At 53.4% G+C, this 13,925-nt stretch overlaps 2 protein-coding genes across 2 annotated transcripts; one reads left to right on the top strand and one right to left on the bottom strand.

The window, feature by feature from the left end:
• Positions 1-11,559: 11,559 nt before the first annotated feature.
• BDZ83DRAFT_650214 (uncharacterized protein) lies at positions 11,560-12,455 on the bottom strand (the record flags this gene model as incomplete). The annotated part of the gene is made up of 3 exons (XM_060510354.1): positions 11,560-12,000; positions 12,095-12,235; positions 12,411-12,455. The coding sequence occupies 3 exons, from the start codon at positions 12,453-12,455 to the stop codon at positions 11,560-11,562; spliced, it is 627 nt and encodes a 208-aa protein (XP_060366779.1).
• A 208-nt stretch (positions 12,456-12,663) lies between these two features.
• Positions 12,664-13,786, top strand: BDZ83DRAFT_251961 (uncharacterized protein). The gene has a single exon (XM_060501934.1). The coding sequence runs from the start codon at positions 12,937-12,939 to the stop codon at positions 13,663-13,665; it is 729 nt and encodes a 242-aa protein (XP_060366778.1). The 5' UTR covers positions 12,664-12,936; the 3' UTR covers positions 13,666-13,786.
• Positions 13,787-13,925: the final 139 nt, after the last annotated feature.

Here is a 13,925-nt window from a genome sequence, read left to right as displayed (position 1 = left end):
GTAGCCCAGATCCCGACCTCTGGACGTACCTTTTCCATCGCATGAGAGGAGAGAAGACACAAGACGGGCATGTTCAAAGAGACAAGCTACACTACATGGAGGTAAGTCCAGACGGTGAACAGGGGTTCAGGGTAAGAACAGAGATGGGATTGAGTGACCAGGCCAGGACGGAGAACAGAGTAAGGTACCAGAGCCCATTGTGTGTATACTGCTATGTTATGGAGAGGAGGGTGTGGGGGGTGTGGTCGCAAAACACCAGAGGGGGGGGGGACAAGGGGGCGTGTATAAGATGGGGTACGAGGGCAGACTTTTGCTTGGAAGCGGAGGGGAGGGGGTGTAAATGGGGGTGAGAGTGGGCGAGAGAATTCCTAGCGCATGGTGTAAGAGCGAAAGCGCGCGCAGAGCGGAGGCACGCTGCTAGAGGTGTGTGAGCGAGTGAGAGTGACATGCAATGGAGAATTAATGGGACCTGGTGAGTGAGGGTGAGAGTGAGAGTAAGAGTGAGTGAGAGTTGCTGAGCGTGCTGAGGTATCCGTACACAGTAGAGGGGGATGATGGGCAGATGGGCACAGTTGACGAGTGAAGAAAGACATGGGGCTGTGGCGGGGACGGGGAAGGGATCGATAGGCTCCAGCATTTCCAGCAAAAGCATTGGCAGCCGTAACGAAAACGCCCTGGTCAACGTCCCTGCTTCAAGCTTGAGACGGGCTGCAGGGCTATGGCTAGTGCGCACTAAGGCACTAGGTGAAAGAGGTGTGGAAAGTAGAGGATGGATCATGGATGACATCGCTCGAGCCCTGGCTGGCCGTCAGAGACGGGCCACTGGGTTCTGAATTTCTGGGTTTCTGGGTTTCTGGGTCAGCTACCTTACACCCTGGGTATGTGTGTTGGTGCTGGGCCTTGGGGAAGGGCTCAGGGAAGAAGACGACGGTCCACGGATGTTGGTGACGGGGAGGGGGGAGCCCTTGACTTGAACCCGTCCCAGCCGGTCTGTGATCGGGGAATAGTGGGTAATGGGACCTCAATTGACCTTGTTCCCTATTGGGGCAGCAGTTTCGACATTGACGGGGAACTAGGGGCCGTGTTTGTATGTCTTGAGTACCCTGAGTTGAGGGCATTCGATCATCGATCCAACGAGGTGATATTCCAGCAAGCTAGGACTGAGGAGCCGCTGCGCGCGCAAGAGAACACCGAGGAAAGATGAAATGATGTGGTAGTAGGATGCTGGACCTAGCAGCAGGTGTGTGTGCCGAGGAAGCCTGTGTGTGGTTGAATGTGTATGTGTGTGTATGTGTGTGTGTGTGTGTGTGTGTGTGTGTGTGTGTGTGTGTGTGTGTGTGTGTGTGTGTGTGTGTGTGGCATCCTGTGTCCATGCCCTCTTGAGGTTGTCCAAGTTGCAGTAGGTGACTGACCACTGGGCCCCAGGAAATGGCAGTGTTGGGCCGGGAGCCAGTACGTCGGGACGGCGGTTTTGCGTAGCAAACCTAGCCCGGCATTGGACAGGCAGAGCAAGAACTTGATGTTGGTCCGATGGGCTGTGACGCTGCCCTGTCCAAGCCGTGAAACGAATATTTCTCATTCTCAGTGTTTTTGCTTTTTCTCCATTCGTCTGTTTTCTTGGCAGCATCGACAGCAAGCCAGATAGCGGGCAAGCAGCGGTACCGAATTCCCAGCTCTAATTGGAAGAATGAGGTGCTTCGATAGAAGGAAACCGTTTGAAGAAGAAGCCGGACACTAGATGCTCTCAACGGGCGGGTTGGGCAGTGTCCACAACGAAGGGCGACTCAAATTGGGAACGAAGGAAGCGGAAGCGGAAGCCAATCCATACCGCTGCACTGCAGAATAACAAGATGCCCGGATAGGTTAGGTGAAGACGAGAGATTGACACGGGAGGACGGTTTAGAACGGGCTAGGTGTTGGCCGTCTCCATCGAAGTGCAGGCGGCGTTCAACAGAGAGATTGCGCGAGCAGGACGTATTCGCGAAACGGAGGGCGGATAGGAGAGGAGACCCAGGGAGGATGTAAGAAACCAGGGGCGGCAAATGGCGAGGGAATGACCAGTCCCTTGAACTCCCCCAAGAGGTTGAGAATAAAGGATCGGGATCCTTGTCGCTGCTTGTCCGTATGTGGCCCGGTCTTGGATTTGGTGGTGGAGAGAAGGTGAGCAGGTTGGGTGAGACGATAATTGAAGAAGAATGGGAGCAAGAAAAAAAAAAGAAAAAAAAAAAGGCCTTGGAAATTGGAGCTGTCGTTCGTCGGGAGATGCACGGTGTATGGTCGGTCGGGAAAGCGCGAGATGCGGTACGTACTGTATGGGTCTTGAGGATCTAATCTTATTCGGGTCTAGAAGAGCCCCTCATGGGGAACCGGAGCAGGCAGAGTACGTATCCAGGGTTCACGTAAGGCAGGTAACTAAGGTACCTACCTGGACGTTCCTACGGACGGTACGGCACAGTAAGGCGTGGCAAGGTAAGGCAGGTGCCGCCTTGGGGACGAACAAGGAAAATCACGACAATTCTTTTCCATGAGAATCTTCTTCAAGATGTTTTCCTCAAGGTACCTTACGGATACGGACTCCGTTCTTGCATACTTACTGTGTTCAAGGTAAGTCCAGTCTACCCTGCCTGCCATTCCTTCCATTTATGCCGACGGGAGACATGGAGGTGACTCAACGTTATCCCGTACTTCTTGTTCCATCCGTACGGAGTATCCGTATGCCACCAAGATAACCAATCCCGGGCGAGCGTAAAACACGACGAACTAAGGCAATATCGTACGGATGTACGTCAGGTATGGGGTCGTCGACAGACCCCGCCGCGCATCGGCTTTGTGTCGTCTCTCATTGCTCCGAGTCCGTATCCGGGGCAAGACATGGAAGTGGGTGTACGGACGAGGATGAGCACTAGAATTCCGTACATCTGACCTGACCTTACCTTACTTTATTACGCACATTGGGGCAATGTACATTCGGATGACGGATTACCAATACCTTAGTTTAGGACAACAACCAACCCGACCGGCATCGCAGCGGCAAATGGGACCTGCAATAGCTCGATTTAGAAGGTTAGACGAGCGTGTGAGATGTCTGCGCCAGGGTAGCCGCAGTGGGTGCGCTACGTGCGCTAGGCGTTTTGCTGTCCAATGTCAAAGTCCCAACTTCCATACCTAAGGTACGTCCAAGACGTGGGTGGGTGTCTTGGGTGTGTCAATAATTGGCTTTGGCTTTGTTTTTGTCTGCTTGCTTTCTTCTATTTCTCGACCTCCTTCTAATCAGTTGTTCGTCTTTCCAAATTTGGGTCAACTTTCTTATCTCGCGAGGGTTTTTTTTCTTCTCAGGAGGGAGACGTCGGGCGACCAAGGTTCCTCGGCCATGACAGAAGTTGAGTCGTCCAATGGCGACAGATGCCTATCTTGCCTTGTAATCAACCTCAAAGGTAGGGTCACAAATGGAAGGCATGGATCTGGGAAGCTCTCCCGCGCGGGACAGCCAAATAGCGTCCGTCAGGCGTCAGCATGGAGAAACAAGCCAATGGACATTTTCCACACTGACCTGTACGCCACACTGTAAATATTCGTAAGACACTGAACGTGCCTATCCCTGACTTTCCCAAGGTGATGAGGTGAGGAACTCGGGCGTCTCGGCTTATTTGACCAATCTCATGTCTGAGTCTGACCCGTCATCACCTACTAGGTACGGATAAACCGTCTACCCGTAGTCCGCCCTTCACACGGATGCAACTTGCCTCAAGTTTCTTCGTGATCGTTCCTGTTGCTGTTATCGTGGCCGAGTTGGGCTGAATTATTCGAGACCACCTATCGAGCAATCCAGCGTAATGCAATTGACAAAAGTTCATACCCTTCTGACCAAGTTTTCTGCAACGAACCCGTTGATGTTTCTACCCCGGTAACCATCATCTTACCCTATGGACACCTTTCATCAATGTTTACTTCGTAGGGATACATCGTTTCGTTCTTTGGATGTTGGATGAAGGTCGACCCCAGCTTGCTGCCATGCCAAGCAGTGAACCGTGCTTGCTCGGTATGATTAAGTCAGCTTCTGATCGACAGACCGTGCTGGTCGGGGCCAACCCTCAAGTGGATCCGGGAGTACTTAGTTACTTGCCTACCTGTAGTGTAGGTACGCAGTACCTTAGGTAAGGAGGGTACAGTTCCTCGCCGGGCTAACCTAACGCAGCCGACCTCGGTATACTTCGGAGACGTACTCCGTAGGGCACACTCCGTAGGGCACCTTGTTGGCCTGAGGTGAGCAGTGGCAGCCTCCGACTCGTGAAGTACAGTGGGATGGAAGCTGGACAAGTTGGGAATTGCCTGCCGCCGCCGCTGCGCTGGTCATCACTTGCTGTCTACGGAGTACCTCAGGACCGGGATGGAGTGCACAGACCACACTTACGGACGCAAACCCACCTTTCAAGCGATGCAGCTGTGTTTGGCAAAGCTCACTCCCTCACTTCATCTCAGGCACTGACAGTCTTCAACCCCATCTCCTTTCCAATTTCTCTCCCGCCGGCAGAATACACCCTTGGTGGCTACTGCCAGACGCCGGCTGGCTTTGACCTCGTCCGGTCCCGAGATCTTGGTGCGGATGGGCGAGGCCAGGCCAGACCAGGTATCTTAGGCAGTCGTTAAGGTCCAGAGCAGCAAGGGCAGGCCCGGTAACGTCAACGGCTTACCTTACCTTACCGCACACCCCTCCCCCATCAACGTCGACATGGAAAGGTACGAAGTACTCCGAACTTACCTCCAGTCGTTCTTTCCACTCACCCACTCTTGCTACTGATGGAAGTGCCTATACGGAAACAGATACAGCTGCATCTTTTCCCACTGGGCTTCGTACGGATATTCGTACAGAGAACGCACGACCAGCCCTCAAGCCATGTCATGCCATCCAATCACTTGACTCAGCCATCGGCAACCTGAGCAAGCGAAGAAAGTCCTAGGCAGTTGTTGGAAAACGGGTTTCAAGGTGTGCCTTCACCGCAACATCAGTACCCGTACGGATACAGATGTCCCCGCTGCACTGCCATCGCGGCGACAAGGCTCCGTCCCCATCACATCGCCGCTATTCTCGCATGTTTGCATCGCTGTTAGGCAGACTCTTTCTACCAGTCCTTGGCTGCGCTTCATCCTTCTGTACCTCGTCAAGCCTGTCAGTCCAGCTCGGCTGTCCACGCTGTAGTTGACCTTCTCATCTTCTCGGCGTCAGCGTCCTCTGTCGCTTGTTGTCCGAATCATGGGGCGTCTCTGGAGTCTTGACCACATCTAGCTCGTTACTTTACTCAATCAGCGTCTTTCTCCCGAATCACGACCTCGGTCACTTCCCGACGCACTAAGAGACTACACATGACGCCGTCGCCCGCACCTTGACGCCCTTTAGGGCTGGGGTGAGGAGACACTGAGCCTCAGGCCTAAGGTGCCGCATCGTTGCCGCGCTACCTGCTCCTAGCACACCCAGCTCAATTTCGAAGCTCACTAAACTAAATATCGGATAGGGCTCGCCCGGGAACTCGGGGCGTTGCTTGGTCTCTCAATTTTACAGCGTCTTCATCGTTCTCTCTCGCGGGCGCTCATCAGATGCGCCGTCGCTCTCCACAAGCTTCTACCGCTCAGCAGCCGACAAAAGTCCCCCCCCCCCCCTCGAAGGCACGCCATGTCATCATCTCCAACGTGTGGGGAAGAGCCTTCAAGCAACAGTTGTCTTCGGCCCAGTCTCGTTGAGTGAAAGGACGATGCACATCATTGCCGGTGAAGGGCGTCAGCAGACAGCACATCTACAGCGGTACAACTCAACCGTCATAACAAAAGGGCCTCGCATTGCACGACTACTTCTCCGACTCGGCTCTACTGGTAGAGTTCTAAAAGCACCCATTCAGTCCCACCACCACCATGATTGTAGCTACCATACCTACCCGCGTACATACAATGAGCTGCCCGCCCCTCTGGAACACCACACCCACCAGTCTGGACGCCACCTCACTTGAGCCAACGTCGACTGTCACCATTGGCGGCGTTACACTTGTTGCAAGCCCACGCTGCTCATCGCTGTTTCAAGTCACTTCAGTGGCCATCCGTGGCCTTGCACCAACGCCTCCATGTTGCGGCTAGTTTCCGTTGCGGTCGAACTGCATCTGACGCCCGGCAGCATCTCAAGCCGTGAGTCGGCGTCCCGAAAGTGCTGCATATTCTAAATTAGACGGAGAAACCTAGGGCGAGTTGGTCCAAGGTGCATTTTGTTGCTGCCTTGAGACGCAAAACGTGATCGTCGCTCTAAGGCCGCTTCGAGCTGGACCCCCAGAGCTACAGCTTCGGACGAGGTGCAGCCCCATTGAGGCCCGGGCTTGTGGACTGCACCAACGCCAGTCACCCTAATCACATCAGCAACGGGCTCAGGCCGAGAGATGAGCCACACATTCCAAGCGGAGGTCTCCCGACTGACACATTAGACGGATACAGAGAGCTTGAGGAATACGGCAAGCGTCTATGATCCGCAGTACTTGATCGATTTTACCGGGAAAGTCCCTGCCACTACGATATGAATCCCACAAGGCTTAGACTTTGGGGTTGGGTCGGGTTGGCACTGATGACCATGTTATTTTCACCAACTCTAGCTTCTTTCTTGGCCACGCAGTATCATATCCGAAGCCTCTTTATGGATACTGGGATTGTGATTTCCCGCCTTTTGGGTTACGAACGCTTCCAGGCATACTGGCACACATTACACTTTGCCTGGTGGAAACATCCGATGGCGTTGACGGCCAGCGTTTATCTGAGCCAATTATCTCTGGCTCACCTGTTCACACCATGTGGCCTGGTCCACGGCGCACATGTATGTCCAAAGCGATGGACAGCATTCGAGCCACGAGATCGATCCCCAGGTGGCCCGTTGGTCTGCCGCCCAAACAAGCATTTGGACACAATATGATGACCGCAGAGGCTGAGAAACTCAAATCGAGAGAGAAGGAAGAATGCCCAGCGTGAAGCCGTGGGGTTCTGATAACAGTCAGACGTTACCATCAGCCACGGAAGCACGGGCGCGCAATAGGCGACGAGCTGCGAAATCATTGGCTTGCATCCGATGACATTGGAAACCCTTCAAAATCGAGCCTCTGCCAGATGCGAACGCAACAAGTATTTTTTTAAGAAAATGACTCTTTACTCGAGCGACCCATGTCTATGAGAGTGGAATAGGCCCGAATACGACGCTTTGAGTTCTCACCACTTCCACAGTCATCGCGGATCGTTGCGCTTTCATCAACAGGCCACGTCCTGACCCATCCTTGATTATGTGAGACGTACGCATACGCATGGAAGACGCAAGAAGCGGGAAAGATCGAAGATTACGGTCGGACAATCGTTGGCCAGATTTACGAATTGCCAGGCTAGGAAAGACTGCGAAACATTGGACGAATCTCGAGGTTCGACACAAGTTCGGGTCGACGAGGACAAGCTGCAATGCCACGCTTCAATCCCGGATCCATTGCACTTTCGCCTACGCCCCCAAGTCGTCATCGGCGTGGACTCGTGGAAGGCTAGGGAGCATCTGCCACCTTCGATAGGAGATATCATCGACTTATTCGTTATGTTGAGCGATGTGAACCTCGGCCTCACCACTGGCTCCCAAAGCCTGAGTTCTGGCCGTTGACGATTGAAGTCTGGTTTTCATCATGACCTTGCTATCCGAATGTTAATCTAAGTCCTACGGAGCCACATTGAGCTAGGTTGCAATAACCACTCCGTATCGGACCCGGACTAGCTGTGTCGATACGGATAACCCGAATCACCGCGAGTACACAGCAGAAGCTCGTTCCCCAAAGCAGCAAAGATGCGATTGCTGTTGGCACCTTGAACCCTTGAAGTATGTAAAGGAACAACTGCCACGTTGGCGACTGCCCATCGAAATGGAGACCAGACGACCAGGGTCGCCTGGTACTCTGAACTTTGAACTGCTCACTGCTCATGCGGCATGCCACGGTCTCGGACGAGTGAGCTCCAAAATCTCGGGACTCGCCCCCAAGCTCCGATAGTAAGGATGGGGAGCGTGATGGGCCCCTTGGGACCCATTGAAAGCAATGAACACAGTGCACCGGCCAAGCAGTTGATCCATCGTAAACGACTCAATAAGGAAAAGGCCCAGGTTGTGAAGTCGTAAACCGAAATGTTGTCGAAAGCACTCGGCACGCGAAGTCAGGTTGTACCGTTGCACCAATGACGCTGTCACCCACGAGCACTCATCAAATGAGAACCTCCACAGGAAGACGTACTGCTTACCATTGCGTTTCATGTTACGGGCCCTAGAAATTTCGCCAGAGACGTTTTAGAATTGTCTTGCATCTTCTCATCTCGCCTTTTACAGCTCATGGAGCTGTAGCCCACCGAGCTGGGGGTTCCGTGGACTCCTCATATTCCCCGTTCTTCTACAGCACGCGGCACGCGGCATACAACACTGCCCTGTGAACAAGAAACCCGCATGCGTGCAGTGGGCACCGCAGAATCCCACTTTGCTTGGGATTTCTCCGCTCTCCTACATATAATTGCGGCATGGAGCTGCAAAGAGATGAAAATCGCGCTTGACTGCTACTCTAAAATTGTTAGTGTCACCGACTCTTCAGTGTTTTGCATTTCCCATACTCTTTATGGGATCAGATCATGCTTTTCTCCTAATGATTTGCCAGAAACGGGCTCTGTGCACCAAATGCCAAATCTACCATGCTACACCAAGGGGCCCGAATCTATGATGCTACGAGGTCCACCAAAATTCGGCCAAGGGACACAGTTTGTTGAAAGGAAATCTTACTGTTAATCTGATCGACTTTTTCGGCATCCTTGGCCGATGGGGGAGGGCTGTGCCTCTTACCCCGGATTCACCTCGACCTAGTCAAAGTCGCCGAGAGGCTGTCGAAGTCTCCGACTTCGCAAAGGCTCGAACAAGCTCTGATGTCCTGAAAGCTCACATCGAAGCTAAGAAGTGGGCGTTTACCTGAAGAGTCAAGAGACAGGTTTGAGGCCACGCACCCTCAATAATACCTAGCTCTTCTAACCCTCGCCTGACCTCCGGAAGTTTCGCGGCGGCACAGACAGCATAGACCAGGTTGCGGGCGCTGGTCGTTATATGTCAGCAGATTAGAAATGCGATAGTTGGGAGCGCCGTGCCTCAGACCATGGCGTCTCTGGTCGAACGCCGCCAATATCGTTGCAGCTTCACAGACCTCACAGACTGGCGGAAAACAGCCAGGTCTTCTTGGGCACGCCGAGTACCCGATGTCTTCTGGCCCTGTAGGGCAGAGCGATTTAGGGCTGCCTGCACCGGACGCATAGGTCACACCACACGGCGGAATGCATGTTCATGTTGGGAAAAGGGTTGAACTGCCTCTTCTGGTTTGCCTTCCGTGTTCACGAGCGTAGCCAGAAAAGCCGCGTATACTTCCTGCCGATTCGTCGACAACATATGCAGAAGGGCGGCACGGCTCTGCCCTAGATACGTCGACGTCATCCAAGAATGAATCCCCTCAAACTCTACACTGTCGCCATCACGAAGAATCGCTGTTTTTCACCCGAACCGCTTCGCTCCGACAAATCTTATGGTAGAGAGGTATCCATACTGAGACCAAATTCGAGTACCGCGCCTACTACGTCATGGTCTGTTCGCAGGCCAGCCGGTGCCGTGGCTGGCCAGACGGACGGGACCTTTGTACGTGGCCGTACAGATACCTACGCCCTCAACACGTATTTTTTACGCTTACACCTTTGGCCGACGGAACCCTTCTCCGTACACTCGTACATACCGGCCATTAGACACACTCAGAATCCTTCCGCTGCCGCCCCCAAGTGTTCCTCCCAGCCCTACGAGGGACCGACCGCTCTCCATCTGCGTCTTGGGTTGCTCCAAAGTCTGACATGCAGCGTCAGGTTCCAAAACAGTACACGCTCGCCCGTACACTCTCAAACGGAAAGCCTACGTCTTGCAGCACACCCCTTGTCAAAAGATGAGCTGAAGCACTGGATTCAAGTTGACATATGGCCGTCATCTGCACGCTCGACGTGGCCCAGCACTGTTACATCCAGTTGCCCTGTGGACTTGAGATGCTGAGGCTGTGCCGCAGACGAGTAGACAGACACACCACATTATCCACGATCGTTGGCCAGACCCTGGCTCCTTCTTTATTATGGAGACTTTAACGTATTGCTATCGTACGGATATTCAAGTCCACTCTGCTTATGACTTGTTTGGCACTTTGAAATGGCGGGACCTGATATATCAACCCGAACCTGCCAATCGCCTTCAGCCAAAACCCCGCCAAAGTGCGAAGAAAACATTGTTACAATCTGGCCTGGCCTGTGTGGTTTCTGGCCGTGAAATGTACCGGCGCGATCCATCCCGAACGCCTTTAATCAGGTTCATGCGAGCATGGATGATTTGGCTCATCGGGAGGATTCAACGTCTCGCACCAAGCGCCCTACGAGGGGCATGACCAAGAGGTGCCAGAGACACGCCCCCCTCCTGATGTCGAGAGATCGATCAACTTGGCGGCGCACCACCCGCTTGTAATGGCGTACTTAGCACATATTCTTGTCGCGCCTTCTTCGATGCACAACATGTGTCTGGCCAGCTGTGGTGGCGGCATCTGACCACTCATAGTCGGTGCCGTCCACCAGCGACTCGATGCGGTGTCTATGTGTGGGAACAAAGATAGACCGGAATTGCAGTGTCAACCTCGGACAATATCGAGCCCACGGCATCGATGTTCTATCATTATCTCCATACGAATCACGGCGGTGGTCAAATCAGACGAAAGTGTCTATCACCGTAACCAACGCGAATGAGTTCGGTAAGAGCGTTACGAGCGTCAGCAATGAACTCTCGTTGACAATAGGTTAGCGTCTTCAGGGTAATTTGGGCCAACGCAACACCGCCATGCATCTTCTTGCGTTCGCGGTCGGACTTTCCAGATTAACCCCGTGGTTGTGGCCGACTCGGCTCATACGCCGATGTGACTCGGAGCACTTGGTCTCGCTTCAGGTGCTCCGGACCTCGTGGACGGTTTTCCATACGGCCGTCCGGGGAATTGGTAAGGGGGGCGCACGGCTCATAGGGCTAGACGACTGATGCATTGTGGCTGACGGTGGTGGACGACCTGGCATGTCTCAACTTGGAAGCGGCAACGTCTGAGGGACTAGCGGCGAAAAGATCCGATCTTGAAGCTTTGCATTCGCAGTATGCGTAAAATGCAGAAGCGTGTTGTTGTCGTCGTCACAGGGAGGTAAGCTGGACAGCCCCCGCCTCTGGCGGCAGTCACGATTTGGAAGCATGATGTGTATCAAAGAGCGCGACATGGAAGAATGTGCGTGAGCCTTCTATGTGGACCACGTCTCATCAGCCCGTCTCACGAAGGGGAAGAAGTCAGCCTTGTGTGTCCTGGATATCCCTTCTCACCTCAGCCCGACTCCGAGCTGGCCAACCTCGATTATTTGATCGCACTCTAGGCCCGCGAGCGTGGCTTGAGCGGTATGCACGCGATCCTTCCAAAACTGTGGCTGGGGTACTCATGGTAACGAGGCGGTGACCTGCGCAGGGAGGCCGATCCTATGGCCCTCACGGACCAACCACCGCACATCGTCCGGGCATTGAGGGGAATGACCGATTCTAGGCTCCAGAATTACCTTGTTGCTATTTTCGACGGCGGACAGCATCGCGATGGCTCGATTGTGATTTCGAGGGGAGCGGGTGTGCTCCATTAGTGTCCGGGCCAGACGCTGGTTCGACGAACGAGTGCGAGTCTTCTTGGGTGGAGAGAAGAGAGGGTGTAGACGAGAAATGGGGGAAAACAGACCAAGATGGAAGGATTCGTCGAGCGATGGTTGCGCAAGGTACAGCAAAGCCAGCGCATAAGGCCGCCATTCCGGTCGATGAGGAGGATTCATCGACCAATGTTGAATGGCCCCACGACAGCTCATGTCAGACGGACCTAGGTCCGGCTTTACAGTCTAGATTCCCACTCGTAAGAGGTTTTACGGGAGACGGGCATGGGGAAATGATGAGCCAAGCACAGTAAGTCCGCATTACAAACCATTTGCGTACGGTGAAGAAGCAGGCAAAGGAAGGAACTCTGGGCAAGGGGTGGCCTTGCTCTGGGGCTAATGTAGCTATCGAAGTCTCGACTGAAGCTGGCCCCAGTCTGGAAATGACCTCTTCACGAGTCTTGACTCTGCTCGTTACGTTCTAGACAATGACGTTTTGAGCCCCTTTCATTACAATCCTAGAGATACCACAGTCTCTTTTGATATTTGAAATACTACATCCAAAGAGGCAAGTCCTGGGGCCGGGATGCACATCCTCAATCACCTTGGCCGCTTCAAGGAGTCTTGATAGTCCCATTCTCTCGGTGTTACTTTACCTTTGCGGAGACCCCAAAGTAAGGCAACAACATGTCAAGGGCCATACTGCGGTATATCCGCCTCCTCAATCCTCAGAGGCTACGACTGTTCAGGGCAGCCCTACAAGGAGACCATGTGTTGTCTCCCCGACGTGGAAGAGCATCCTTCTGTGCCTTTTCTGTCTGTCTAATATTTGGTTTACCGGCTTGGCAATAGGTAGCTCGTAACCCTCACTTTGTTGAACCTGCAAACGAAATGACTTCTTCTAGCTATGTATGGGGGTACTGCCCTGTAGTTGGACGACCTCTACCAGTTGGATTAGGCTTCCATTCTTCCATCGTTCCGTCGACTTCAGTCGTAGGGGTTCGACTGTCTGTAGACTGATCTACTCGTTCACAAGGAGAGGGTCAGGGCACATGACGAGAGAGTAACGACACAGACAGCAAGCAAACGAGGGTGGGTTCTTCGTTCGTCACCCCCAACATCCCCTTCTCTTCGAGTACACCCTAATTCCACATCCTCATCCCACTTGGGTCTCCCACCGCCATGGCCTCAGTGGGAAAAAAGGCAAGGATCACGATCCTCCCGCTTGACTCCTTTCCCTCGTTCTTGGGTTTAGATTTTTTCTTCTCTGTCTTTCTCCCCTACCCCTTTCTGTATCCGTACGGGTATTCCACTCGCATACCCTCATCACCACCTGCTTGTTTCCTTGCGCCTTCCTCCTTCCTGCCGCAGTGCGCAAGCCCCCATGTCCACCACCACCACCGTGAAGCGCCATCACCACCACCACCACCCCCACCTCTCTTTTTGCCTGTTTCCTTCCCACATCTATCTGCAGGCCTAGGACTGGTCAAGCTCGATGGAGTTCGACAGTGTTGCATCATTGCTTATGGGGGTTACTCTGGAACACCGTTTCTTGTAGGGACTCCGTCAGAACTGACAACACGGAACCATGTATACATACTCCGTAACTCAAAGCCACCGAGACAAGGGGGGCTGCGGATGAACAAGATCATATGTATCTCCCCGAGACTTGGAGCGATGGAGACAAGGCGGAAGAAGAGACAGAGAGACAGAGGGCGCAGAATACTTCCAGAACAGAAGAGATCTGTTTCATTCTCTTCTTCCTTTTCTGCACTTCGCCTCGTCAACTTTCACATCGGTGCCTACCTTTACCTTCCATTTCGAACCCGCCGGTTTCACTCGGGGAAGAAAGGGGAACGGGGCGGCCAAGAGGTGGAAAGGAAGGGTCTGATTTCCCACCCACCTTCATAACGATGGAAAGTCTCTCGATTAAGCCTAGACGTAGGACTTTTTTGCTCCCCTCAACGGCTGTTGTACACTTCCATTAGACTTGGGTTACGATATACAAGAAGATAGACATCATCGTTGGACGAGAAGTAGGACTACGACTAGGACTAGGAGAAGAGAACGGGGGAGGGGGGGGGGGTGGTGACAGCAGGGTAAGTTCCGTAGATATCCTCCATCACCCCCTCTTCTCTCTATCCATCAGACCATTCAGAGCTCTTGTACTA

The sequence above is a fragment of the Colletotrichum acutatum genome (assembly GCF_030867785.1).
Source record: "Colletotrichum acutatum strain CBS 112980 chromosome Unknown BDZ83scaffold_30, whole genome shotgun sequence".
NCBI classification, from domain to species: domain Eukaryota; kingdom Fungi; phylum Ascomycota; class Sordariomycetes; order Glomerellales; family Glomerellaceae; genus Colletotrichum; species Colletotrichum acutatum.
The sequence above is the reverse complement of the archived record's forward strand: the minus strand, read 5'-3'. Positions and strand labels throughout refer to the sequence as shown.